This window comes from Atractosteus spatula, chromosome 22, assembly GCF_055471065.1.
Source record: "Atractosteus spatula isolate fAtrSpa1 chromosome 22, fAtrSpa1.hap1, whole genome shotgun sequence".
Taxonomy (NCBI): Eukaryota; Metazoa; Chordata; class Actinopteri; order Semionotiformes; family Lepisosteidae; genus Atractosteus; species Atractosteus spatula.
In genome coordinates this window covers 781522-808428 of record NC_142727.1, presented here as the reverse complement: position 1 = coordinate 808428, position 26907 = coordinate 781522, and the positions used below count along the sequence as shown (strand labels likewise).

Genomic DNA, 26907 nt, shown 5'->3' with positions numbered 1-26907 from the left:
ACCTGTGTGTACTGATGTGTGTCTGTGAGTGTAGAGATGTGTTTGTACCTGTGTGTACTGATGTGTGTCTGGGAGTGTAGAGATGTGTTTGTACCTGTGTGTACTGACGTGTGTCTGGCAGTGTAGCGATGTGTTTGTATCTGTGTGTACTGATGTGTGTCTGCGAGTGTAGAGATGTGTTTGTACCTGTGTGTACTGACGTGTGTCTGGGAGTGTAGCGATGTGTTTGTACCTGTGTGTACTGACGTGTGTCTGCGAGTGTAGAGATGTGTTTGTACCTGTGTGTACTGACGTGTGTCTGCGAGTGTAGAGATGTGTTTGTACCTGTGTGTACTGACGTGTGTCTGCGAGTGTAGAGATGTGTTTGTACCTGTGTGTACTGACGTGTGTCTGTGAGTGTAGAGATGTGTTTGTACCTGTGTGTACTGACGTGTGTCTGTGAGTGTAGAGATGTGTTTGTACCTGTGTGTACTGATGTGTGTCTGTGAGTGTAGAGATGTGTTTGTACCTGTGTGTACTGACGTGTGTCTGTGAGTGTAGAGATGTGTTTGTACCTGTGTGTACTGATGTGTGTCTGTGAGTGTAGAGATGTGTTTGTACCTGTGTGTACTGATGTGTGTCTGTGAGTGTAGAGATGTGTTTGTACCTGTGTGTACTGACGTGTGTCTGGCAGTGTAGCGATGTGTTTGTATCTGTGTGTACTGACGTGTGTCTGTGAGTGTAGAGATGTGTTTGTACCTGTGTGTACTGATGTGCGTCTGGGAGTGTAGCGATGTGTTTGTACCTGTGTGTACTGATGTGCATCAGTGCTGAGGGCCCTGTGTAATGACCCCACAGCCTCACACACACGGGACACAGACCCCAGGCTGGCAGAGATCAACTTTATTAGAGGCAGGAGAGGAAGCAGAGGGGACAATACAGGATCGATCATCTCGAAACACAACCCACTAGCTCAGCCCGGGGGCAGGGTGCTCTCCCACACCTCTGAGCTGCAGTGACATCACCCGCCTGCGCAGCGCGGGGCGCTGTCCCCCGCCTGGACTGCCTGCAGAGACCGCACCGTCTCCGGGGAGAGTACGGCAGAAGTCATAATAATCATAATTAATAACACAATTAATTAAGCAGAAGTAGCACCTGTAGTGTCAGGAGCGCAGCTGCAGTTTTATTGCTATGAATACACAGTGATAAACAAGGGTACAGATCCCTTATCAGGTCTGACAGTGCTCGGTCACTCTTTAGAAAAGCTCAGAACAGAGCTAACAGGAGAAAGGGCTGTGCAGTCAGGAGGACACCCTGGTGACACAAACATCAAACAGGAGCAGCGCCACTCTCGGTCACACTCACAGCTGACCACTGTCCACCCCTGCTCCGGTCAGGCTGACCACTGTCCACTCCTGTCCACTGTCCACCCCTGCCCCGGTCAGGCTGACCACTGTCCACTCCTGTCCACTGTCCACCCCTGCCCCAGTCAGGCTGACCACTGTCCACTCCTGTCCACTGTCCACCCCTGCCCCAGTCAGGCTGCCTGCTGTCCACTCCTGTCCCAGTCAGACTGACCAGTGTCCTCTCTGTCCCAGTCAAACTGACCAGTGTCCACTCCTGTCCCAGTCAGACTGCCCACCATTGACTCCTGTCCCAGTCAGACTGCCCAGTGTGCACTCCTGTCCCAGTCAGACTGCCCGCTGTTGACTCCTGTCCCAGTAAGACTGACCAGTGTGCACTCCTGTCCCAGTCAGACTGCCCGCTGTTGACTCCTGTCCCAGTAAGGCTGACCAGTGTGCACTCCTGTCCCAGTCAGACTGACCAGTGTCCACTCCTGTCCCAGTCAGACTGCCCGCTGTTGACTCCTGTCCCAGTAAGACTGACCAGTGTGCACTCCTGTCCCAGTCAGACTGACCAGTGTGCACTCCTCTCTCAGTCAGACTGTGTCTCTGGTCACAGTCTGTCTGATGAACCGGAGTGACTCTGCTCCCTCCACCAGCCCAGCAGTGTTATAATTAAACCCGTCAATTACAAACACGGTCACAGCCTCTGGCCAGACGAGAGGACAGGATCTTCAGTGTAAAGAGAGGATCTGGGAGTAGGTGGGGTTCGAGTTCGATTGGCTGCCTCCATAGCCAGTCATCATGCTCGGTGAATACTGTCCAATCGGAGAGAGGGAGGGGCGGGGCCACCCGCAGACAGAGGAGAGGGCGGAGTCGGAGCGATCCATTGCGGAAATCCAAGAGGGGTGCCCCAGGAATGAAACGAAAGAAACAAAATAAAAGGAGTTACTCAAGTAAAAGCAAGATGAAGATTCATGTTATAAATGATCCACGAGACAATACGCGACTGGGCTATACAGATGAAAAGGACTTCAGGTGACTACTCTCCAATTAGAGAAGGATTTTGTCAATCCGTTCAGGAGAGTAACCACCTGCCATCAGAATGGGAGCCTCACCGAGGGGGGCGGGGACTGCCTGTCAATCAAGGGGAGGCTCTCATATCCAGGATTGCCATTGGAGGAAGTGCTTGGAGTCCTGAGAGAGAGAGAGGGGTTCATACAGACACTGACTGGACACTCCAGTACATTAACACTGCACTGATAGAGAGAGGGGTTAATACAGACACACTGACTGGACACTCCAGTACATTAACACTGCACTGAGAGAGAGAGAGGGGTTCATACAGACACACTGACTGGACACTCCAGTACATGAACACTGCACTGAGAGAGAGAGGGGTTAATACAGACACACTGACTGGACACTCCAGTACATTAACACTGCACTGAGAGAGAGAGGGGTTCATACAGACACACTGACTGGACACTCCAGTACATTAACACTGCACTGAGAGAGAGAGGGGTTAATACACACACACTGACTGGACACTCCAGTACATTAACACTGCACTGAGAGAGAGAGGGGTTCATACAGACACACTGACTGGACACTCCAGTACATTAACACTGCACTGAGAGAGAGAGAGGGGTTCATACAGACACACTGACTGGACACTCCAGTACATGAACACTGCACTGAGAGAGAGAGGGGTTAATACAGACACACTGACTGGACACTCCAGTACATTAACACTGCACTGAGAGAGAGAGGGGTTCATACAGACACACTGACTGGACACTCCAGTACATTAACACTGCACTGAGAGAGAGAGGGGTTAATACAGACACACTGACTGGACACTCCAGTACATTAACACTGCACTGAGAGAGAGAGGGGTTCATACAGACACACTGACTGGACACTCCAGCACACTAACACTGCACTTAGAGAGGGGACTGGGTTGAGATCATTCTTATCCTATTGAAATGAAGTATAATTTCTGTCTGTCTGTCATTAAATCAGGGAAAAGTACAGACAGACAGACTGACCCACTGACTCAGTAGTATTTTCACACCCTCTGAACAGGCAAACATCAGTGTCTGTATCTGTGTGTGTATGTGTAGCTGTCTGTGTCTGTGTGTGTGTGTTTGAGTCTCTGTATCTGTGAATTTGTGTATTTGTGTGTCAGTCTGTGTGTGTGCGTGTCGGATAGTGTGTGTATTGCTGTGTGTGCATGTATCAGTGCGTGTGTCGTTGTGTGCGTGTAATGGTGGGTGTGTGCGTAACAGTGTGTGTGTAGCGGTGTGTGTGTGCGTGTCGGTCTGCCTGTTTGTTACTCACGGGAGGGGGGGTGCGCTGGAAAAGGGCGGAGCCCAGCTGGCCCCCTGGTAACTATAGAAACCAGGTAGGACACCGCGCTGGGAGCCCGCGGGCGTCTGTCTACGTGCCTGGTGAGAAGGAAAGGGGTCCTCACTCTCACTGTCGGAGTCTTCATAGTCGTCCGAGTCGCTGCCAGGTAGGAAAAGACAGAGAAAATTTATGAAGAACACCCCTGAAGCAGGAGTTTTAATTACGTTTGAATGGCTGATGAGATCGAGGAGCTCTAGTCTAGCACAGCAATGACAGGCAGAGCCGCGGACGCCCTGACCTGGAGAAGCCCCTCCAGGCGCCGGGCAGGGAGCAGAGCAGAGTGGTGAAGGACACAGCGGACAGCAAGGAATAGAGACACAGATACAGCAGCCCCTCCATCCCATCATAGCACAGGCCCTTCAGAGAGTCCACATAGTCCTGAGACACAGAGAGACACTGGTCAGCACAGTGACCCTGAATGACTGGACACTACAGCACAGAGACACTGACTGACTGACTGACTGACTGACTGACTGACTGACTGGACACTACAGCACAGTGACCCTGACTGACTGACTGGACACTACAGCACAGAGACACTGACTGACTGACTGGACACTACAGCACAGTGACCCTGACTGACTGACTGGATACTACAGCACAGTGACCCTGAATGACTGACTGGACACTACAGCACAGTGACCCTGACTGACTGACTGGACACTACAGCACAGAGACACTGACTGACTGGACACTACAGCACAGTGACCCTGACTGACTGACTGGACACTACAGCACAGAGACACTGACTGACTGACTGGACACTACAGCACAGTGACCCTGACTGACTGACTGGACACTACAGCACAGTGACCCTGACTGACTGACTGGACACTACAGCACAGTGACCCTGAATGACTGACTGGACACTACAGCACAGTGACCCTGACTGACTGGACACTACAGCACAGTGACCCTGACTGACTGACTGGACACTACAGCACAATGACCCTGACTGAATGACTGGACACTACAGCACAGAGACACTGACTGACTGGACACTACTGTACATTAACACTGCAGCTGTAGTGTTTTGAAGTGTGAGGTTGTATAACTCAATCCAGTGTAGTGCCCTATTCTACAATGCAGTGTTGTGTAGTTGTTGACCTTGTTAAGTCCGCGGCAGTTCAAGAGCGCCACCAACTGGTGAAAGTTCCCCTCTGTTGAGTTGAGGATCTGCTGAATGTCACCGAGACTCTTCTGCAGACAGAGAGAAACTAATTAATAATTTCATGTTTTAGTTCCTTAATAAAAATGATAAAACACTGTAAAGTGAGAAAAATTAAAATCTACAGCAATACATGCAGAAAAACCACTGTTTATAAAAGCAGGAGCCATATTCGAGCACAAAGGCACGTCAAGCTCATTTCTTCAATACGGCTGCAGACACACCTCAGCCCTGGGGAACTGTGGGACAGCCTCTCTCTCCAGAACGGAGAGGTGGGTGTGGATGCTGGAGAGAGCTCGCTGACACCTCGTTAGGACCTGCAAACAATTAACAGTTTCACAAACAATTTACACTAATAAAACAGCCCTACAGGAGAGTGACCCTGATTGGAGGAGAGTCTCTCTGACAGCACTGAGATCCATAGAGCCTTACAGGAGAGTGAGCCCTGATTGGAGGAGAGTCTCTCTGACAGCACTGAGCTCCACACAGCCCTACAGGAGAGTGAAATATAACCAACTACTTGTCCTTAAAATAAACCAAAGACACACCTCTAATCATGAGCCCAACCTGTACAACAGACATTCCTGCTCTAGCTGCGCAAACATAAGGAACGTTAAAAGGCCAATTAACAGAGTTCTTAACGAGACCTGCAGGCAAGGGAGAGATCGAGTTCTCTGATGGGCACAACAACAGCTCCCACACTAATCGTGCCCTACCTGTTGAAAAGGACTGTCTGTTCTCAGTCCGCACGTCAGGTAATACTCCAGAATCTCTGCATGTGAAAAGCATCAACAGTATAGTTACAGGGGGCTCCAGTCCAGTCAGTCCACTCCAGTCCGCTCCAGTCCAGTCCAGTCTGCAATAAACTCGCTCCAGTTCAGTCTATCCAGTCCAGTGTAATACAGATCAGGTCAATAACAGTACCTGAGCTCGTTCCCATGGTAAACTGTGTGGAGTTGATGATGAAAGTGTTGGGGTCAACACAGAAATCACTGAGAGCCTGAGGGAGAGAGAGGGGTTAATACAGACACACTGACTGGACACTCCAGTACATTAACACTGCACTGAGAGAGAGAGGGGTTAATACAGACACACTGACTGGACACTCCAGTACATTAACACTGCACTGAGAGAGAGGGGTTAATACAGACACACTGACTGGACACTCCAGTACATGAACACTGCACTGAGAGAGAGAGGGGTTAATACACACACACTGACTGGACACTCCAGTACATGAACACTGCACTGAGAGAGAGAGAGGGGTTAATACAGACACACTGACTGGACACTCCAGTATATTAACACTGCACTGAGAGAGAGAGAGGGGTTAATACAGACACACTGGACACTCCAGTACATGAACACTGCACTGAGAGAGAGAGGGGTTAATACACACACACTGACTGGACACTCCAGTACATTAACACTGCACTGAGAGACAGAGGGGTTAATACAGACACACTGACTGGACACTCCAGTACATGAACACTGCACTGAGAGAGAGGGGTTAATACAGACACAGTGAAGTCTGTCTGACTGCTGCCTCAGTGCTCGGATTAAAGGCAGAGAGGGGTGACAGGAGAATCATTGTCTGTTCACAGAGGGCCAGTGTGACTCTGAGGACAGTCCACGACGTCTCCAGCTGGCCTCCATCTGTGACCTGATCCCTCTCTCTGCCGCCCTGGCCCCCACCTCCTCACCAGCACAGTCGGAGTCTCCAGACCCAGGGACCCCCAGCTGAGGAAGAGAGCGAGCCAGGCCAGCGCCATCATCCTGGAACGACATCGGCCCGCCGTGACCTCACCGCGCAATGACATCATCGGATCGCAGTGACAGAGCACAATGACTTCATCGGATCGCAGTGACATCACCGCCCAGCAGCGCCACGCCTGCCACCTCCTCACCAAACACTGCGGCGCGCAACATCAGGACATGAGCCCTGCAGACCGCGGTACACTTACAGCGCGAGCAGCCAGCGGGACTGCTTGGCCAGAGCCAGCAGGACGAAGAGACAGACAACCAGGTCCAACAGCAGCAGCAGCACATAGGAGAGCCACCTGAGAGAGAGACGGAGAGGCGTCAGTGGGGCCAGCAGGGGGCGCTCACCCTGCGGGCTGTGTGGCTCCTGATGCCCCAGTACAGTGACGGGGACACTAGACTGGAAACAGGCGCCGTCCTTCGGATGAGACGTCAAACCGAGGTCCTGACTCTCTGTGGTCATTAACAATCCCGGGGCATCTCTCGAGAGGAGTAGGGGTGTTACCCCAGTGTCCTGGCCAAAGTTCCCCCTGGCCTTTACCCATCATGCTCTCCTAATAACCCCCCTCTCTGAACTGGCTCCATCACTCTGCTCTCCTCCCCACTGAGAGCTGGAGTGTGGGAGCGGACTGGAGATTGTGCAGGTGGGGGTACACTCTGCTGGTGGTGGAGGGGATCCCCAATACCTCTCCAGCGCTTTGAGTGGAGTGTCCAGAACAGTATAAGGATTATTATTAGATTTGGAGAAGCGCTCTGTAAGTAACAGTGTACAGTAACACTCTCTGTTGTAAGTGTAAGAATTATTATTATTCTATTTCCTCCAGAGAAGCAAAGTATTGTGGGAAATGAAGTTCTCCCCCCCCGGCCCTGTAGTCATCACTACAGGAAGTGAAAAACAAGACAAGGAAGGCTGATGCACTCTGGGAAATGTAGTCCGCCTCTGCGCACCTGTAGTCCTCATAGATTGCCAGGGTGTCCGCAGCCCAGCCTGGAGAGAAGGGCAGAGGAGGCGAGGAGGAGGAGGAGGGAGATGGTGCAATGGAGGAGGAAGATGGGGCTGCAGTCGAGCTGGCCGTGGTGCTGTTGCTGGTGCCCCGCGGGTCTGGGGCTCGCTCGGCGCCCCCCGCAGGCAGGAGGGAGGAGGACAGGAGGGCGATGACGGCCTCGGACAGGCGCCGGGCGGAACGCGTGGACACAAGGTCAGTGCGGTCAGACAGGACCTCCTCCAGCGAGGTGAGAGGACCGGACACTCCGGAGGACAGCAGGGACACCGTCTCCGACACCTGAGGGTCACAGCAGGGCGAGAGTGGACAGTGACTGACTGGACACTACAGCACAGCGACACTGACTGACTGACTGGACACTACAGCACAGAGACCCTGACTGACTGACTGGACACTACAGCACAGTGACCCTGACTGACTGGACACTACAGCACAGAGACCCTGACTGACTGACTGGACACTACAGCACAGAGACACTGACTGACTGGACACTACAGCACAGAGACCCTGACTGACTGACTGGACACTACAGCACAGTGACCCTGACTGACTGGACACTACAGCACAGAGACCCTGACTGACTGACTGGACACTACAGCACAGAGACACTGACTGACTGACTGGACACTCTACTTGTAGTATTTTTTGTGTTTTGCATTCCGATTGGCTGCTCACCAGGAATTTGATGGAAGCGAGCGTATGATTGGCTGTTGCTAGGGAATAGGTCACCTGAGAAATTCCGTCATTCGCTTCGCTGTTTCCATAGAAACCGATGCCGATGGCCATGCTGGAGAGTTACAGGCAACAAGGGAGAGAAGAAAGTCATTCAGTACTGTAATAATACTGTAGTGCACAGTAATAACACTGTACTGTATGGTACTCTAATAATACTGCCCAACACACACTGTATAATAATAATACTGTAATAACAGCAGCATACTATAACAATACTGTACTCATTAACTATACAATAACACCGTTAATGTCACTGTCCTACACTGACTGTACAATACTAGAACTGTAACACTGTACTGTACTTTAATACTACTGTAAGAGTATGGTACTGTAAATCTATACTGTAATAATTATACTGTAAGGTACTAAAACAATACTGCAATAACACTATAGTAAACTGCAAGTAAGTACAATCAGTATAATGATAATACTGTACTGTGCTGTGTGGTAATAACACTGTACTACACTGTACAATAATAAAACTGTGATAACACTTTTGTAATAACACTGCACTGCACTGCACAGTACACTAACACTTTTCTACTCTGTATGGTACTATAGCGCCCTACTGCAATAAATACACAGTATAGAATCACACATGTACATGCACACGAGTGACCTCACCAGCACACAGTGACTGCTGCCACGGAGACCCAGGTGACACAGCACAGGCCCCGCCCCTTGGCGGAGCCCAGCCCACTGCCCTCAGACTCCGCCTCCTGGCTGCCCTCGGACTCCGCCTCCTCGCCGTCACGGCGACAGCAGCAGTAGCGGACGAGGAAGGCGAGGATGAAGAGGAGAGACAAGAACAGGGCGATGGCCGACAGGCTGGAGACGGCCAGCAGAGTCTGGGGGAGCGAGACATCAGACAGGGGCTGACCATCAGCGTCACTGCCACTGGAATTCATCTTCACTGAGACAGCGGACGCTGTGAATCTCACCGACTGACGGTCAATCACATCCTTCAGTCCCCTGCGCCACCACCACCACCCTCTGTAGTGCCCAGTCAGTCAGTGTCTCTGTGCTGTAGTGTCCAGTCAGTCAGTCAGTGTCTCTGTGCTGTAGTGTCCAGAGGGGGTCAGTCCAGGGTGGGTCCTGACTCAGTGAGGTCACTCAGGGTGGAGATGCTGGACCCCTGAGCCAGTGTGTCTGTACGAGACCCTCCCCCCTCTCCTCCGCACACAGGCACTATTAATACTCTGTGACCTAGTTTACTACAGGGCTGGCACTGCCTCTGTCTCTCTCCCCTCGCTCTCTCTCTCTATCCCCATCTCTCTCTCCTCTCTCTCTCTATCCCTCTGTCTCTCTCTCCTCTCTCCCGCTGTGCACAGCGTCGTAGCAGAGGCACTGTGCACAAGTTACAGCAGAGTGTTACTGGAGAGTGTGTTACTGTACTGCGCGTTACTGGAGTGTGCGTTACTATGGAGTGTGTTACTGTAGAGAGTGCTATTATAGTGTGAGTTACTGTAGAGAGCGTTACTATAGTGTGTTACTGTAGTGTGTTGCTGTAGAGAGCGTTACTATAGTGTGTTACTGTAGTGTGTTGCTGTAGAGAGTGTTACTGTAGTGTGTTACTGTAGAGAGTGTCACAGCAGAGTGCTCCAGCACAGCGCCCAGGACAGAGAGTCCCATCTGTGTGGACAGGGCGCCTGTTTGCTCCCTGCTGGTGTCATGGGTCTTGTACACCCAGATACAGTGCTGCATATCGAACCCGCGCCCAGGGCGTCGCTGTACCTGCTGGTACTCCCAGCTGTCGGGTCGGAACTGGCTGCCGCAGGGCCGCAGGGACAGGTCCAGCCGGGGCAGAGAGTGGCACAGGGTCACCCAGAGCGAGGGGCTGTACCCGGGCGCGGTGGCCATGGCGACAGCCCGCGGCGACCAGGAGCTGTCCCACAATTCCCTGTCAGCCAAGAGACAGTGAGCTGGTGAAATACCATCCCAGCATGCAACAGGCACAAGGCAGGGTTCACCCTGGACGAGACGCCTGTCCATCACAGACACACACATTCTCACACACTAACACACTCAATCAATCACACACACACAGACACACATACTCACACACTCAATCACACACATTCTCACACTCACACCAGGGTCAGTTTTCCCAGAAGCCAGTTAACCTCCCAGCATGCCTGTGCTGTCTCTGGACTGTGGGAGGAAACTGGCGTAGCTGAAGGAAACCCAAGCAAACTCGATGAGAACATGCAGACTCCACACAGACAGCACCCCAGGTAATGCCAACCACTGTGCCACCCTAATAATAATAATCATAATAATACATAAATATGATATAATTTCAACAATATACTGATGGATTCACTGAAGCGATGAGTGATGAGACACTGACACTGACTCACTACATGATGACTGACTCATCACTGACTCACCGGGAGACACACCGGGAGACAGTCTAACAGAGTGACAGTCTGAGAGTGACAGAGTGACAGTCTAACAGCCTTGAACTCGAGACTTGCGACTGGTTTACCTCCTGCTGTGGAAGAGCGCCCCCGTCTGATCGTGCCGCGGTGCTGCAGGGCTCAGCGGGAGGAGCTGTAGGGATCTGTCCAGCCCCCGGACGGCACGGAGTCAGACCCCCGGCGGGTTACTGCCGCGGCCGGACGGCTCTCTCCGAGGACGCTGCAAGTTTCGGGAGCAGTAAGTTGCCATGGGGACGACCGAAGGAGGGAGCGCTGTCCATTTCCCCAGGAGAGACTCGTCTCGGGGCCACGGACCCCAGCGTCTCCGACCCCAGAGGAAGCACCAGACCGCTGGGATGTGGTCAGGAGAGTGAGAACACACCGCTGGCCAGAGGGCCGGGTGGACAGACAGAGAGGTCAGTCAGAGAGACAGAGAGACAGGTCAGCTGGACAGACGGAGAGCTCAGACACACAGACAGGACAGCTGGACAGAGAGACAGAGAGACAGGTCAGTCAGAGAGACAGGTCAGACACACAGACAGGACAGCTGGACAGAGAGACAGGTCAGTCAGAGAGACAGAGAGACAGGTCAGCTGGACAGACGGAGAGGTCAGACACACAGACAGGACAGCTGGACAGAGAGACAGGTCAGAAGGACAGATGTGAATATCGACAGAGAGACAGGCAGTCACCGTCACAGAGGCAGCAAGAGAATAAAGGATACAGTCCACAGCGCAGGGATGGAGAGATGAGGGGTGTGATCTCTTCAGTCTGAGTGACAGAGAGGACCAGCAGGGCAGCAAGACGAGGATTAAAAAAACAAACAGAGAGAGAGAGAGAAAGTGGTGTTTGTGTGTCACCGAGTGGGGGGGTGAGAGAGAGCGAGAGTTTCTGTGTCACATGGAGGGAGGGGGGAGGGGAGAGAGACGGGAGAGGAGAGAGACAGGAAGGGGGAGGGGAGAGAGAGGAGAGAGAGACAGGAGAGAGAGGAGAGAGATTGGAGGGGGGGAGGGGAGAGAGAGAGATTGTCTGTATTGTTAATGTCTGTCGATTGCTGTTTTATGTTGATCGTATTTGTTTTGTTTTGGCAACACTGATCGTACTCATCGGTCGTGCCAATAAAGCACCTGGAATTGAATTATTGCTCCAATACCCACTGATAATCAATACACAAGTTCATACCACCATACCAAGAGCTGAGCCCAGAGAAGAGCACAAGACACACAACACTGCCTCACCCACTGACACACACAACACACACTGTACAACACTGCCTCTCCCACCGACGCACACAAACACAGCACACACTGTACAACATTGCCTCTTCCACTGACGCACACAAACACAACACACACTGGAACGCTACAGAATCCTAAACAGACAATACACACTAGAGGAATCTAACCAGGATAAGAAACAGCAAAAAGAAAGAGACCCTGACGAAGTACAGGCTCAGTGACCACAGTCTGGCCAGAGAAACTGGACACAGACAGACCTGACTGTCCAGAGAGGACAGGCTCAGTGACCACAGTCTGGCCAGAGAAACTGGACACAGGCAGACCTGACTGTCCAGAGAGGACAGGCTCAGTGACCACAGCCCAGCCAGAGAAACTGGACACAGGCAGACCTGACTGTCCAGAGAGGACAGGCTCAGTGACCACAGTCTGGCCAGAGAAACTGGACACAGACAGACCTGACTGTCCAGTGAGGACAGGCTCAGTGACCACAGCCTGGCCAGAGAAACTGGACACAGACAGATCTGACTGTCCAGAGAGCCCATCTCTCAATAATAATAATACAATGTGTGATCTCCTGTCCCAGCCTGAGGAACAGACAGGGAGCCTGTCTCTCAATAATAATAATACAGTGTGTGATCTCCTGTCCCAGCCTGAGGAACAGACAGTGAGCCTGTCTCTCAATAATAATAATACAGTGTGTGATCTCCTGTCCCAGCCTGAGGATCAGACAGTGAGCCTGTCTCTCAATAATAATAATACAGTGTGTGATCTCCTTTCCCAGCCTGAGGAACAGTGAGCCTGTCTCTCAATAATAATAATACTGTGTGTGATCTCCTGTCCCAGCCTGAGGAACAGACAGTGAGCCTGTCTCTCAATAATAATAATATAGTGTGTGATCTCCTGTCCCAGCCTGAGGAACAGACAGTGAGCCTGTCTCTCAATAATAATAATACAGTCTGTGATCTCCTGTCCCAGCCTGAGGAACAGTGAGCCTGTCTCTCAATAATAATAAGACAGTGTGTGATCTCCTGTCCCAGCCTGAGGAACAGACAGTGAGCCTGTCTCTCAATAATAATAGTGTGTGATCTCCTGTCCCAGCCCGAGGAACAGACAGTGAGCCTGTCTCTCAATAATAATAATACAGTGTGTGATCTCCTGTCCCAGCCTGAGGAACAGACAGTGAGCCTGTCTCTCAGTAATAATAATACAGTGTGTGATCTCCTGTCCCAGCCTGAGGAACAGACAGTGAGCCTGTCTCTCAATAATAATAATACAGTTGCAGTACAGTGCAGCTCTGTGAGTCTGAGGTTAGAGAGATTCACTCACCTGCAGCAGGATCGAGCCCAGTTGGACACTAAACCAGTCGGAGACACAGAGCAGACCGAGGAGTCTGAGGCAGCCTCCTGCAGGAGTGTTTCCTGAGCGGCACGCTGGTCAGCGCCCGGCCCCGGGTTCGACTCTGGCCCAGGAGCGTGTCAGGACCGGGCGGTGGGGTGACACCCCGTCTCCCACACTCTTCCTCGCTCTCTGCGGTAACGCCCCGGTTGCCAGCGAAGGAACAGCGCCCCCCAGTGGTGCAAGACCGCACGTGCCTGCCTGTCTGACTCTCCCTGCCTGCCTCGTCTGCATCCTCATCTTCGTCATTATCATCCTCATCATCACCCACATCTTCCTCCTCCTCCTCGCCTTCCTCAGGCTTGTTAACAGACAGTGGCCGTGGTTCCGGCGGTTGTCAGAGAGCAGAGACCAGCTGATATAAATACGTTTATTTTCCTTCCGCACAGTGACAGAGAGCCCAACATACAGACAGATTCCTGCAGCTACAGTACATGGTACCGCTCAGTGCATAGAGAGAGAGACAGGTAGAGAGCGAGAGAGACAGTGACCCAACACACACAGAGATTCCTGCAGCTACATGGAGAGAGTGCGCAGAGTGAGACAAACAGGTACAGAGAGAGAGAGACCGGTAACAGTGAACTTGTCTCTCAGTAATGTAGTATGTAGACGTTATATTGATTGAAGCTGCTTTAGCAGCACTGTAATTTACCGGTCATGCCAATAACGCTGTCTGAGTTGAAACTGTACTGAAACTGCGAAGGAGAGACATGGGGACAGACAGAGAGAGAGTGGAACACAGTGAGAGCCAGAGACCGACAGTGAGTTCCCGGCTGCTACATCATACCTGCTCAGTGCATAGAGAGAGAGCGAGAGAGAGAGACAGGCTACAGAGAGAAGGGACAGAGGAAGACACCTCTCTGCGCTGGCCTGCGAGCAGGAAGGTCCGTCACACACTTTCCTCCCCCCCGCGGGCTTCCTGTGCGCCCCCCTTCAGAAAGAGTCCCCGCACTTCCTGTCCTCAGCTGCGGACAGCAAAAACGTGTAACTCGAAACACAGCCCCCCACCCCTCCCCCTCCTCCTCTTCCACCTTCCTGTTCCTCAGATATCACTTCCTGGGTCACTCCGGGGTCAACCAGCTTCCATCCTCCTCCACCTCCCGACTGACGACGAGAAGCATCTCACAGGGCTCCTGAGATATCTGCTCACACAGGAAATTCCTACAGAGAGAGGAGAGAGGAGAGGGTCAAGCAAACCAAACTACAGACTCTCCTTTAGGGCTCTGTGGAGCTCTGTGGAGCTCAGTGTTGTCAGAGAGCCTCTCCGCCAGTCAGGGCTCACTCTCCTGTAGGGTTCTGTGGAGCTCAGTGTTGTCAGAGAGACTCTCCTCCAATCAGGGCTCACTCTCCTGTAGGGCTCTGTGGAGCTCAGTGCTGTCAGAGAGCCTCTCCTCCAATCAGGGCTCACTCTCCTGTAGGGCTCTGTGGAGCTCAGTGTTGTCAGAGAGCCTCTCCTCTAATCAGGGCTCACTCTCCTGTAGGGCTCTGTAGAGCTCAGTGTTGTCAGAGAGCCTCTCCTCCAATCAGGGCTCACTCTCCTGTAGGGCTCTGTGGAGCTCAGTGTTGTCAGAGAGACTCTCCTCCAATCAGGGCTCACTCTCCTGTATGGCTCTGTAGAGCTCAGTGTTGTCAGAGAGACTCTCCTCCAATCAGGGCTCACTCTCCTGTAGGGCTCTGCGGAGCTCAGTGTTGTCAGAGAGCCTCTCCTCTAATCAGGGCTCACTCTCCTGTAGGGCTGTGTGGAGCTCAGTGCTGTCAGAATTAATGATTAGTATTGTCAGGATTAGTGTTAATTGGTTGCTTCCACCATAGAACAGGCCTGACAAGAGGGCACGTGAACTTGACTGGTGAAATATAATCACTGTATCTAAAGTGTTTTTATGTACAGTGTCTGTCAATCTTACCTGAGCTCCACCTCTCCACCGATGCAGACGGGACCCTTCAGTTTGGAGTCCAGGTTGTAGTAGGGGCCGCTGACCTGTCGCACAGCCAGCCAGTGTCTGCGCCGCAGAGGGAGGGACACCATTCCCAGCGACACCCGAGAGGGAACGTTCAGGATGAAACCCAACACCCTGTCGACACGCAAGGAGTCCACTGACCTAAGACAGAGAGAGACGGGTTACTGACACACTCTGACCAGGCAGAGAGGGTCAGGTGAGGTCAGGTCAGGTCAGGTCAGGTCATTACCTGCGTCTGTCCCACCAGACTGCTGCCAGACCCCGGCTCTGCAGCGCAGCCATTATGACGTTGACATCATAGTTCCCCGTTCCGAAGAGAGAGCGGTGAGGGTTCACCACACACTGAGGGGCCAGCCTGAGAGAGAGGAGAACAGGAGACACAGTGAGAGAGAGGAGTAACACACACACACACACACAGCAGGACAGGAGACGCAGTGAGAGAGAGGAGTAACACACACACACAGCAGGACAGGAGACGCAGTGAGAGAGGAGTAACACACACACACAGCAGGACAGGAGACGCAGTGAGAGAGGAGTAACACACACACACAGCAGGACAGGAGACGCAGAGAGAGGAGCGATGACCTCACCTCTTGCAGATCTCGTCGGCTGTCTCCTTGGTGAAGACCCGCTCCTGCAGCACGTTGTTGAGGGCATGGATGGCGCACAGCTCCAGGCGCTGCCTCTCGTGGAAGATCTCCGCCTCTCCCATCTCTTCTCCCAGCACGACGACAGTCCTACAGCAACAACAGCCCTGTCAGTACAGCGCCAGCACCCGTCGCCATGGCTACAGCACCAGGACTCTGGGAATGGGCTGGAGGACAGGAGGTCCATGGATCTCTGGGACTCTGGGATCTGGGATCTGTGCTGGAGGAGAGAAGCTCCACAGTTCTCTGGGATCTGGGATCTGTGCTGGAGGACAGGAGCTCCACAGATCTCCGGACTCTGGGGTCTGGGCTGGAGGACAGGAGCTCCATGGATCTCTGGGACAATGGGACCTGGGATCTGGGATCTGTGCTGGAGGAGAGAAGCTCCACAGTTCTCTGGGATCTGGGATCTGTGCTGGAGGACAGGAGCTCCACAGATCTCCGGGACTCTGGGGTCTGGGCTGGAGGACAGGAGCTCCATGGATCTCTGGGACAATGGGACCTGGGATCTGGGATCTGTGCTGGAGGAGAGAAGCTCCACAGTTCTCCGGGACTCTGGGATCTGTGCTGGAGGACAGGAGCTCCACAGATCTCCGGGACTCTGGGATCTGTGCTGGAGGACAGGAGCTCCAGACTGAAACAACGATCTCACACGCGTGTCAGTAAGAGAGAGAGGCTGGGTCTCTCACCTCTCCGCGATCCCCGTGTCACTCGCAAATTCTGAGCCCCACGGGGGACCACGCTCCACACCCACGCGGTCCCGTGCAGCACAGCTGCAGGCAGGAACCACTAATACACGCCCACACGCCCGGGTCACTCGGAGACGCGAGAAAGAGACACTCACGGGTCCGCGTCCGGGCGGGACACGCTCACTGCCCGGCGCACACGGGCATGCTGGCGGGCAGGTCTCCCCCAGGCCGGCACACACGCAGCTCGGTCGCCGGCCGGACGTCCGCGGTGGTGCTGCTGCTGCTGCTGCTCTTGTCGTAGAATTCGCAGAGGTTGTTATTGTTGTTGTCGACTGTTACTGGACACGGGAGACGCCCCACCTCCGTCCCCCAATAAAGTTGTGTTGGAATTCGGACGCCGACTTCCGGAGGCGGAGCGACTTCCGGCGGCCCCGGGCGGCCATCTTGAGTGAGGCGGAAGGAGCGCTCACGGCTCAGAGTCCCGAGAGCGTGTCGCTGCTATCAGGGAAAAACAACAGATTCATCTCCTGGATTACAAGGCAGTACAGTCTCACGTACGGTATCACCACGCGTACAAAACAGCACAGTCACGACCACCAGATCTTTCAGTTGTGATCTTTTGATCAGTTGACCCCAGACTTTGCAGCCTTTACGCGAATTAACAGTCTTACATTGAGGGAGGAGTTACTATGTTTGTTCATTGGGTGAGGTGTTTGCTTTTAATTTTTAACCACGTTCTCGAAATCGTATTGCTTGTGTACTCCTTTCATTGGTGAAGAGACACCAGTTTCCACATTACCGCTGGCACAACACGGGAGCCCATATTCACATTCTTAGGTATTAATTTCAAGATCGATAAAATTTAACAACAAAAAAACAAAATTGAAAGCACAAGCATAATAATATAATGATCATAGTCTTTACATTTCTATTCATTTTTGAAGTGCACAGCAGAAGGTGTTTCCCCTACCTTAAATATACGATTAAAAGTGTTCAAACACCATGTATTCATTACAGAAAGCACCGGAGACAGTTATACTGCAAATGAAAATGTATCTATTAAGAGGAGTACGGGACATTGTAAATCAATAAAAACGTTAGAATTAAAAAAAGCCGATGTAGTTATTTTGCAAATAAGTGAAGCATTTTAAAACTAGATTCTCAGTGACCGTGAACAAGCCGGTCCACCTGGCGCTGCTGGCGTGAACAGCTCTCAGAGCCGTGATTGGCTAAACCCCCGAGCAGCTCGGGCCGCGATTGGGTGAAGAGTGAGAATCGACACTCTGATTGGGTGAAGAGTGAGAATCGACACTCTGATTGGGTGAAGAGTGAGACTCGACACTCTGATTGGGTGAAGAGTGAGACTCGACACTCTGACGGTTGCTCTTCTTGGTCCAGATACTGTAGCCCCGGTGAACCCTGTGTGCTGTATGAGCACGCTGGATCTACAGTAACACGTCCATTGGTTTCCAATTACTGATCAATCTAAGAAAAGTCGCACTGAGGTCAAAACTGAATAGCAAAGAATGTCATGGCATCCACAGCGTTCACGACTCCGACAGCATGTCACGATAGGAGTGCGCGCATCCCGATCACATCGCGATACCCATTGCGACTGGCGCATCACGGTCATGGAGCCACTGTCCCGACATCAAGTCCATATATCGCAATATGACATACCCCGACAAAACGCCCCGCCCCCATGTCGCGACATGAAGTCCGCATATCGCGATATGATATACCCTGGCAAAAATGCCCCGCCCCTCATGTCGCGACATGAAGTCCGCATATCGCGATATGATATACCCCCGGCAAAAGTGCCCCGCCCCATGTCGCGACATGAAAGGCCCTCTATCGCGATATGACATACACCGACAAAATGCCCCGCCCCCATGTCTCGATAGGACATACCCTGACATGATACTGTAACGCTTACGGCCGACAGGTACTGTGTAAGAGCCGGCGTACCAGAGCAGGTGACGTCACCGCCCTTCCCTGTGATAGCAGGACTACAGCTACTGGGCTGTGAAGAGATCTCTCTTTAGCTCACGGGATTGGGTCGCTGCAGAGAGACGCGGAAGTCCCGGGTTCGAGCCACCTATACTTTGGGCCGACCTGATGCGGCAAGGGCGCCCGCCTGAGCCCCCGTTGCGTTACATTGGTGTCAGAAGCGGGGTGGGATAGCCCTTCGCCGGGGACGGCGATTTAAGCGGGGGAGAGTGTAACGCTTACGGCCGTCAGGCACTGTGTAAGAGCCGGCGTACCAGAGCAGGTGACGTCACCGCCCTTCCCTATGATAGCAGGACTACAGCTACTGGGCTGGAGAGAGATCTCTCTTTAGCTCACGGTGCTGGGTCGCTGCAGAGAGACGCGGAAGTCCCGGGTTCGAGCCTCAGTCGGGATGGGGCCGACCAGATGCGGCAAGGGCGCCCGCCGGAGCCCCCGTTGCGTTACAATACGCTGACCCAATGTCGTGACACAAAGTCTATATATCGCGGCGACACGTCCTATCTGGGTATATCATGTCCTGATACGAGACCTTTGTTGCGACAGTGGTGCCAGGGTGGCATGGAAGCAAGGCGCCGGTCGTGATATACACTGCCGCGATATACATGCGATATACACGGGGTCCCTATCATGACATGCTGCAGAGGTCTTGTCGCGATGGTATCCCACAGTTACGCGGTTGGCAGCGGCGTGTCACGGCAGGGAAAGAAAAGAAAAACGTGCCTTAGAAAATAAAAACCACAGATCTTACAATCACGGTGATTTTACTACATCATAACCACAGGTTTATGTCATAGATGGTTAACTTGGCATGCGTCGTGTGTTAGTATTATTCACATCCAGGGAGGCTCATATGTTTATGGATATTGATTGTCTTTAAAATGTTAAGGGTGCGAGCTAAACTGTAACAGAGCGCTTGAACTCGGCAGGCGGGGTCACTGGAGGTCAAAGTCACCGTGCATGCGCACGTGATCACCGGAAAACCAAAGCGCTATATCTCGGCAAGAAAACAGCACAAACGCTACTTACAGCGACACAAGCCAGCACAAACGCAGCACAAACGATTGCGGTGAGTTTCGTCGTTTGCGCTGTTGGACGGGCGGGTGGGCACCTTCACGGAGCAGGACAAGCAGACGTGTCTGGGTCAGTACATTGCAGACTGCAGAAGACTCGCCCTCACCTGAGGATCCACACCTGTGTCTCCAGAGGGCAGGTGTGCGCTCACGCTGCTCTACACCAAGACTGGCCGGAAACACAGAGATACACGGACTGTGAGCTCATCGCTTCATGTTTGCGCACAAGACCCCTGTAAATACAAACACACGGATCATGACAGTCTATGAAATAATTCAGATATGTGTTCACTTCTGTTATGTGAAAAAAAATGTTTCCGGTATTGCCGCGGTCCGCAGGTGTGAGACGGTGGACTTTCCAGTGTTGCTTCTCGGCTGTGTTATTTACTACCCGCGACAACCTCGTACGTAGCGCCCCTTAAAAAACACCCCGGTTCTTTTTCACGTTGACGAGTGTGCTTTGTATAAGAAGTGCAACAGTGGTCTTGCTGGTCGTAAAGTTGCAGATTCGAGGCTTTTTGAACACGTGGCTGACGGGTCGAATCTTCACACGTCCCTCGGTGCGCGTGTTTGCTGAAGCAGACGGGGAGAGACTGATCACTTCTTCAGATTTTTTTAAAAACCACACCGCGACGAAGTATTAAGAGCTGCTCGTTCAAGCCTCTTGGTAAGAACATGCAATTGTTCGCTAGTGTTCGCTTTTTGGGACTCAAATCACAGATTAGGGACTGTGATGTTCGTGACAGATTTAATCTTCCTGCTCACACAAACGCACAGAAGACACGGATATGAACTGCAAAAAGAAATATTATCGGGAAAGAAAGAAGCTGGGAAGTTACTTTCAACGGCACACACGCAGCACCAACGAATGAGGTGGGTTGCAGTGTTTGTGCTGTCTGTAGGGGGCAGCTTCACGGAGCCTGATTAATCTCCTGAATCACAAGACAGTCCAGTCTGACGTTCGGCATCGCCACGCGCTAGCCGTCACGCACTGGTCTGGGTGTCAGGCTTCAGCAGTGAGTCGGTTCAGGGGCGCACTGAGTGAGTATCCTCATGGTGAAAACTGTCTCATGAGGTAGAAACAGTAACAGTCCCGTTGAGACAAACCCAGAGGACAGTGGGTCTGTGCGCAGTTTGCAGCGTTGCACAGCTCTGAAACCCCTGACCCCTGACCCCAGTCCCTGCTCCTGACCTCTGACCCCAGTCGCTGTTCTTGATACCAGCTCCTGGCTGTGCGCAGCAGTGTGGTTTTTCTGTAGCTCAGACACTGTCCACTTCCTGAATAACAGCTCCGCTCGGAAATCTTACTTCCTCATCCGTGTCACATTCTCCTCCATCCCTCGGTGTGCCTCGGTGTCTCTCAGTGTGTCTCAGTATTAGATTGTGGTACTGTATAACTCTACACAGTGTCTCAGTGTCTCTCAGTATCTCTCAGTGTGTCTCAGTGTCTCTCATGTGTCTCTCAGTGTGTCTCTCAGTGTGTCTCAGTATTAGATTGTGGTACTGTATAACTCTACACAGTGTCTCAGTGTCTCTCAGTATCTCTCAGTGTGTCTCAGTGTCTCTCGGTGTCTCTCGGTGTCTCTCGGTGTCTCAGTGTCTCTCGGTGTGTCTCGGTGTCTCTCGGTGTGTCTCGGTGTGTCTCAGTATTAGATTGTGGTACTGTATAACTCTACACAGTGGGGGCTCGAGCTCGAGCGGGTTGTGAGAGAGGTGGGGGTGAGCAGGCGAGGGTCTGAGTCAGGGAAGTGTCTCTCCTGAAGCCGAGCAGCTAACTGAGCCAGGGGCTGACAGACCCCCCTGGAGCGGGGGTCTTCTGGACTGCCTGGTCACTGGCCACGGGTTCGAGACCTCGAGCGGACTCGTGCAGTACTGTGAGACGGGGGGCAGAGCTGGTTCAGGGTGAAACAGGGCGAGCGGTGGGCTCAGGCATGCTCCTCGTCCGTGACGAACGAAGGGGCTTTAATACTGGGCTCAGGGGGGCGACAGGAACGGGGTTCAGGGGTGCCTGGCTGGTGTGAGTTTCCCTCCACTGCGTCACACTGGTCTGTGGTATGGTGGCTGGGATGCAATTTTGGTTGAATGTTACAGGACACCTCACCGTGCTGGAAGCTTAAAATCAGTTTGAAATCCACCCATTTCCTGTCCGATCCCTCCCGTCCAGGGGCGCGGGGAGCCGGAGTCTGTCCCAGCAAGGCGGGGCTCATCACCCCTCGTTTCGCAGTTACAGCACGATTTCAGTGAGAACCTGCTGCCACGACATCAGAACATCTGGATTACTGCACATCTGCAGTCCAGTAATCCAGTGTCCTGCAGAGGCAGCAGCTGGGACTGTTGCACTGTTGCAACTGAGAACAGTTTTGCTGTGGAGTTGAGGACTGATGTCCGCTGCCTAGTTTGTCGCAAGAGGTACTGACCCAGCGTTTAGAACAGAGCTGTGTGAACTGGTGTCATTGCAACACCCATCACTGGGTGTGCAAAAAGCTGCAGAAACCACAGACCACAGCAGAGATCTCCAAGTTCTGTTTTCTCTGTCACTGTGTTAAACTCCCAGACTTGTCTTTGCCTGTAGCCAGCAGTGCAGCAGTGCAGCGTGTTATACTGAGGACAGGAGCAGTGAAGAGTCCTGGGCAGCACCAGAGAAATGAGACACAGAGCTCTAACACCCCTGTCAGTGCTGCTCAGGACCTGTGTTTGCTCTGTTGACAGGGGAGCTGCAGAAACCAGTGGTCAGTGTGGAGATCTCGAAGATCTCCAGTGAAGGACGTGTCCTTATCACCTGTGAGACTCCCAGCTCTGTCAATGTTACCAGCTGTAACCTGTACTCTGGAGACACACAGCAGCCACACAGATCAGTGAAGAGTAGAGGAAAGAGCTGTGTGTTTGATGAGAGTGTGAGCGATCTGAGCAGTGAGGTGAGCTGTGACTACAGTGTGGGTACAGACCCCAGCACTCTCTCTCCACGCAGTGACAGATACATCATACCAGGTGAGTCTCTGATCCCTTTCCTACACTGAGACACATCCTGAGAGCTGTACTCACTGCCTGTGTTCATGAACAGTAATAACCCTAACGCAGCACACATCCTGTAATAACTACACCCTGACACTCTCCCAGAACACATGATAACAACCCCCTGACTGTCTCTGTTCCTGTCACAGATATTAACACACCCTGACTGTCTCTGTTCCTGTGACAGATATTAACAACCCCCTGACTGTCTCTGTTCCTGTGACAGATATTAACACACCCTGACTGTCTCTGTTCCTGTCACAGATATTAACAACCCCCTGCCTGTCTGTATTTCCAGGTCACTCACAGAGACCAGGCATCAGTGTGAGTCAGTCACAGATCCCTAAAGGAAGTTCTGTCACTGTTACCTGTGTGGCTCCTGAGTCTGTGAAAGAAACCAGCTGTGAGCTGTACAGACACACAGATCCCAGTGTCTTCAGGACTCTGAAAGTCTCAGGGAATGAGTGTCATTTCACTATGAGTGGGACAGAGCTTCTTCAGGGACGGAGACAGACTGGGCTGTACACCGACATTGATCTGAGCTGTGAGTATAGAGACTCAGTCTCTCGCTCACAGCGCAGTGACAGGACCACAGTACAGGTGCTGGGTGAGTTAACAAGTCATTTCTCTAGTGTCCGTGTATCTCAAAAAGACAGCAGAAATGTCAGTGTTTTCCAGCTAACAACTTTAAAATAACCAATAAAACAGAACTCCAAACTTGTCTTTCTGACTCCAGGTAATTCCAGTGCTGAAAGGTCACATTTTTTATGCTTTCTGTAGGTTTAAGAATTGGTTTGCAAAATCATTATGAAAGTGTGTCTGAGTAAACATACACTGTGTCAGACACAGACACTGAGGGGTGTGTCCTGACTGTGAGACACTCTTAAACACACACTGTCAGAGACACAGACACTGAGGGGGGTATTGTGTCCTGCAGATATCCTGAAGCCTGAGCTGAGAGTGAGCCCTGCAGTGGTCAGAGAGACAGACTCCGTGGAGCTGAGCTGTGAGGGGCCTCAGTCTGTCTCTGTGTCTCACTGCTCCTTCTACACCGAGGGTGAGCGACTCCCTGAGAGTCACCCAGCCTGCCGGAGGACCCTCACTGGGGCTCGGCTGGCCACCGGGGGGCGCCGCAGTGCGGTCAGGAGGGTCAATGTGACGTGTCAGTACACTGCGAAGACAGACTATTCAGAGTCTCCATCCCCTCACAGCGACCCTGCTACAGTGACAGTGATGGGTAAGGACAGACTCTAACCTGCTCCAGTGCTTCCAGCACTGACAGGGGTCCAGGCTTCTGGGGCTGATCTGTGTGGGTCCAGTTTGTCAGCGTACCTGAGTACATGTGACACATACTGTATATTACTGAACAGAACTTCTCATTTCTCACCTCTGCCTGTCTCAGGTCGATACTGTATGTCTTCTCTAACAGTCATGGCACTGTGTCCTCTCAGGTGAACTCTCTCTTCTGTCTCAGGTGAGCTGTCCAAGCCCACAGTGTCAGTGACTCCTGAGACGGTCAGTATCAGAGACACAGTTCAGAGAGGAGAGAGAGGTGAGAACAGCCTGGGCTCTTCTCTCACTGTCTGTGTGCTAGAGTCTCTGTGTCCCTGTCAATACCAGCAGCTCTGAGCTGAGCAGAGAGGTGAGAACAGCCTGAACTCTTCTTTCTCTGTCTGTGTGCTAGAGTCTCTGTGTCCCTGTCAATACCAGCAGCTCTGAGCTGAGCAGAGAGGTGAGAACAGCCTGAACTCTTCTTTCTCTGTCTGTGTGCTAGAGTCTCTGTGTCCCTGTCAATACCAGCAGCTCTGAGCTGAGCAGAGAGCTGAGAACAGCCTGAGCTCTTCTCTCACTGTGTATCTGTTTCTCTCGTCTTTCTTACTTGACTTTATTTTGTCTCTCCTGTCCCTCAGGGTCCGTCAGCCTGCTGTGGCGTCATGTCCTCAGCGCTCTGGTGCTTGTGGCCCTTGTGGGATTCGTCATTGACTTCCTGCTCACCAGCAGAGCACAAAGAGGTCAGTACTCAGTACTGCTGTCAGTCACCCTTCACAGCCAATCAGGTAACACCCTGTCTGGCCAGTACTGCTGTCAATCACCTTTGTGCTGTGTGCCAGTATAAAGGCTCTGTGCTGTGTGTGTCAGTACAAGGGCTCTGCACCCTGTGTTACAGTGAAAAGGCTCTGTGCTGTATATCAGTATAAGGGCTCTGTGTTGTATGTGTCTGTAGAAAGGCCCTGTGCTGAGTGTCAGTATAAGGGCCCTGTGCTGTGTGTAAGTATAAGGGCTCTGTGCTGTGTGTCTGTATGAAGGCTCCGTGCTGTATGTGTCTGTAGAAAAACCCTGTGCTGTGTGTCAATATAAGGGCTCTGTGCTCTCTCTGCTCAGGGGGTCCAGAAAGCGGTACAGCGCTGGAGGAGACAGAGCCTCTTGTACACAGACACAACAGGAGCAGAAGACCTGCTGCCCTTATGACAGTCTACTGTGGCCAGTCAGGGTATCAACACACTCTAGTGCAGTCAAGCCCAGCGACAGCAGGGTAAATCACAGTATTAACACAGTACAGCGCAGTCAGGCCCAGTTCTAGTAGTGTAAATCAGAGTATTAACACAGTACAGAATAGTCACGCCCAGTTCTAGCAGTGTAAATCAGAGTATTAACACAGTACAGAGTAGTCACGCCCAGTTCTAGCAGTGTAAATCAGAGTATTAACACAGTACAGAGTAGTCACGCCCAGTTCTAGCAGTGTAAATCAGAGTATTAACACAGTACAGAGTAGTCAATCCCAGTTCTAGCAGTGTAAATCAGAGTATTAACACAGTACAGAGTAGTCAATCCCAGTTCTAGCAGTGTAAATCAGAGTATTAACACAGTACAGAATAGTCACGCCCAGTTCTAGTAGTGTAAATCAGAGTATTAACACAGTACAGAGTAGTCAAGCCCAGTTCTAGTAGTGTCAATCAGAGTATGAACACAGTACAGAGTAGTCAAGCCCAGTTCTAGTAGTGTCAATCAGAGTATGAACACAGGGTAAATCAGGGTAAGTGTGAGATTAGTGTGAAGAGTGACAGGTGAACGGTCATGAGGGTGGAAGCAGCTGTGTCTTTCTGCTTGGAGAAATCTGCGTGTTGCTTTCCAGGTTGATGTAGCGCCTTGCCCAGTGTCCGGTTACCAGTGAGTCTCGCAGAAATCTATTGAAACGCCTGTATTCATGATTCTGGTGAATAAAAACTCCATCCACACAAGAGGCACGACTGGGAGGGGCTGTATCTACGGGCGAAACTGACCTGATCACCTGCTGACCTGATTACCTGCTGACCGGAGTGTCCGCTGACCTGATCACCTGCTGACCGGAGTGTCCGCTGGCCTGATCACCTGCTGACCGGAGAGACTGCTGACCAGATCACCCGCTGACCGGAGAGACTGCTGACCGGAGTGTCCGCTGACCGGAGAGACTGCTGACCGGAGTGTCCGCTGACCGGAGAGACTGCTGACTGGAGAGACAGCTGACCGGGGTGTCCACTGACCAGAGTGTCCGCTGACCGGAGAGACAGCTGACCGGGGTGTCCACTGACCGGAGTGTCCGCTGGCCCGAGTGATCACTGACTGGATCACCCACTGACACGACTGACCGCTGACCTCAGTGTTCGCTCACCTGAGTGTCTGCTGACCAGACTATCTGCTGGCCTCAGTGTCTACTGACACTGACCCCTCGTCCTCACACTCAGGACTGGCCAGTGTGGACACTGACCCCTCCTCCTGCACACCCAGGACTGGCCAGTGTGCTCTGAGCCTTTAAAGACGGCCATTTCAAACCCACCTTGTTGTTGAAGCCAATACCCTGGCTTCTCTCCACACACAGCGGGGTGAGCTCCTCCAGACAGGACAGGAGGCTCTACTGTACACAGAGGGGGGTGGGAGGGGGGAACAGGCTGCCCAGCTGCTGAAGCCAGTACCCTGGCTTCTCTCAGGCCACTGCGGGACGAGCTGCTGGGGTGAGTTATCTGCCCCAGGGCTGGGGGAGAGAGGGGACTGACCACACAGACACACACAGAGACTCGGAGACACACAG

The 26907-nt window shown here is 52.4% G+C and overlaps 3 protein-coding genes across 5 annotated transcripts; 1 reads left to right on the top strand and 2 right to left on the bottom strand.

Annotated features, from left to right (window-relative positions):
• Window positions 1-867: 867 nt before the first annotated feature.
• ttyh1 (tweety family member 1) lies at window positions 868-11173 on the bottom strand. 3 transcript variants are annotated; one of them, XM_088939709.1, is made up of 15 exons: window positions 10891-11173; window positions 10137-10302; window positions 9027-9250; window positions 8343-8454; window positions 7612-7946; window positions 6867-6962; window positions 6606-6678; window positions 5827-5902; window positions 5619-5674; window positions 5127-5219; window positions 4842-4934; window positions 3973-4112; window positions 3773-3833; window positions 2441-2519; window positions 868-2140 (listed from the first exon to the last, which is right to left on the bottom strand). In XM_088939709.1, exons 2-14 carry the CDS (start codon window positions 10260-10262, stop codon window positions 2481-2483), a joined length of 1524 nt encoding a protein of 507 aa, XP_088795835.1. In that variant the 5' UTR covers window positions 10263-10302; window positions 10891-11173; the 3' UTR covers window positions 868-2140; window positions 2441-2480. The 3 variants fall into 3 exon arrangements, with proteins under 3 accessions (XP_088795835.1, XP_088795833.1, XP_088795834.1); XM_088939707.1 differs by having other exon boundaries at window positions 3666-3833; window positions 10891-11171; XM_088939708.1 differs by lacking the exon at window positions 2441-2519 and having other exon boundaries at window positions 2086-2140; window positions 3666-3833; window positions 10891-11171.
• Window positions 11174-13811: 2638 nt separating this feature from the next.
• On the bottom strand, window positions 13812-20062 carry josd2 (Josephin domain containing 2). Its single transcript, XM_088939706.1, has 6 exons — window positions 19937-20062; window positions 16905-17247; window positions 16004-16150; window positions 15643-15768; window positions 15360-15554; window positions 13812-14616 (listed from the first exon to the last, which is right to left on the bottom strand). The coding sequence occupies exons 3-6, from the start codon at window positions 16123-16125 to the stop codon at window positions 14517-14519; spliced, it is 543 nt and encodes a 180-aa protein (XP_088795832.1). The 5' UTR covers window positions 16126-16150; window positions 16905-17247; window positions 19937-20062; the 3' UTR covers window positions 13812-14516.
• LOC148816389 (uncharacterized) lies at window positions 19414-26819 on the top strand. Its single transcript, XM_088940119.1, has 9 exons — window positions 19414-19454; window positions 19970-20027; window positions 20732-20845; window positions 21994-22126; window positions 22539-22817; window positions 23236-23448; window positions 23779-24078; window positions 24752-24853; window positions 25224-26819. Exons 1-9 carry the CDS (start codon window positions 19414-19416, stop codon window positions 25376-25378), a joined length of 1395 nt encoding a protein of 464 aa, XP_088796245.1. The 3' UTR covers window positions 25379-26819.
• The last annotated feature ends 88 nt before the right edge of the window (window positions 26820-26907 follow it).

Bases quoted from the DNA above. Each gene is read 5' to 3' on its own strand.
- ttyh1 (XM_088939707.1), bottom strand. From the start codon at position 10,262: ATGGCCACCGCGCCCGGGTACAGCCCCTCGCTCTGGGTGACCCTGTGC. The intron at 3,834-3,972 runs GTCAGGGCGTCC...CCTACCTGGCAG, and splicing joins GCCTGGAGGGGCTTCTCCAG to CGACTCGGACGACTATGAAG. The intron at 2,520-3,665 runs GTGAGTAACAAA...TCTCTCTCTCAG, and splicing joins TCCAGCGCACCCCCCCTCCC to GACTCCAAGCACTTCCTCCA.
- josd2 (XM_088939706.1), bottom strand. From the start codon at position 16,125: ATGGGAGAGGCGGAGATCTTCCACGAGAGGCAGCGCCTGGAGCTGTGC. The intron at 15,769-16,003 runs GTGAGGTCATCG...CCTCTCTCTCAG, and splicing joins GCCGACGAGATCTGCAAGAG to GCTGGCCCCTCAGTGTGTGG. The intron at 15,555-15,642 runs GTAATGACCTGA...TCTCTGTCTTAG, and splicing joins GTCTGGTGGGACAGACGCAG to GTCAGTGGACTCCTTGCGTG.
- LOC148816389 (XM_088940119.1), top strand. From the start codon at position 19,414: ATGGTATCCCACAGTTACGCGGTTGGCAGCGGCGTGTCACG. The intron at 22,818-23,235 runs GTGAGTCTCTGA...AGTCTGTGAAAG, and splicing joins TGACAGATACATCATACCAG to AAACCAGCTGTGAGCTGTAC. The intron at 24,854-25,223 runs GTCAGTACTCAG...CTCTCTGCTCAG, and splicing joins CACCAGCAGAGCACAAAGAG to GGGGTCCAGAAAGCGGTACA.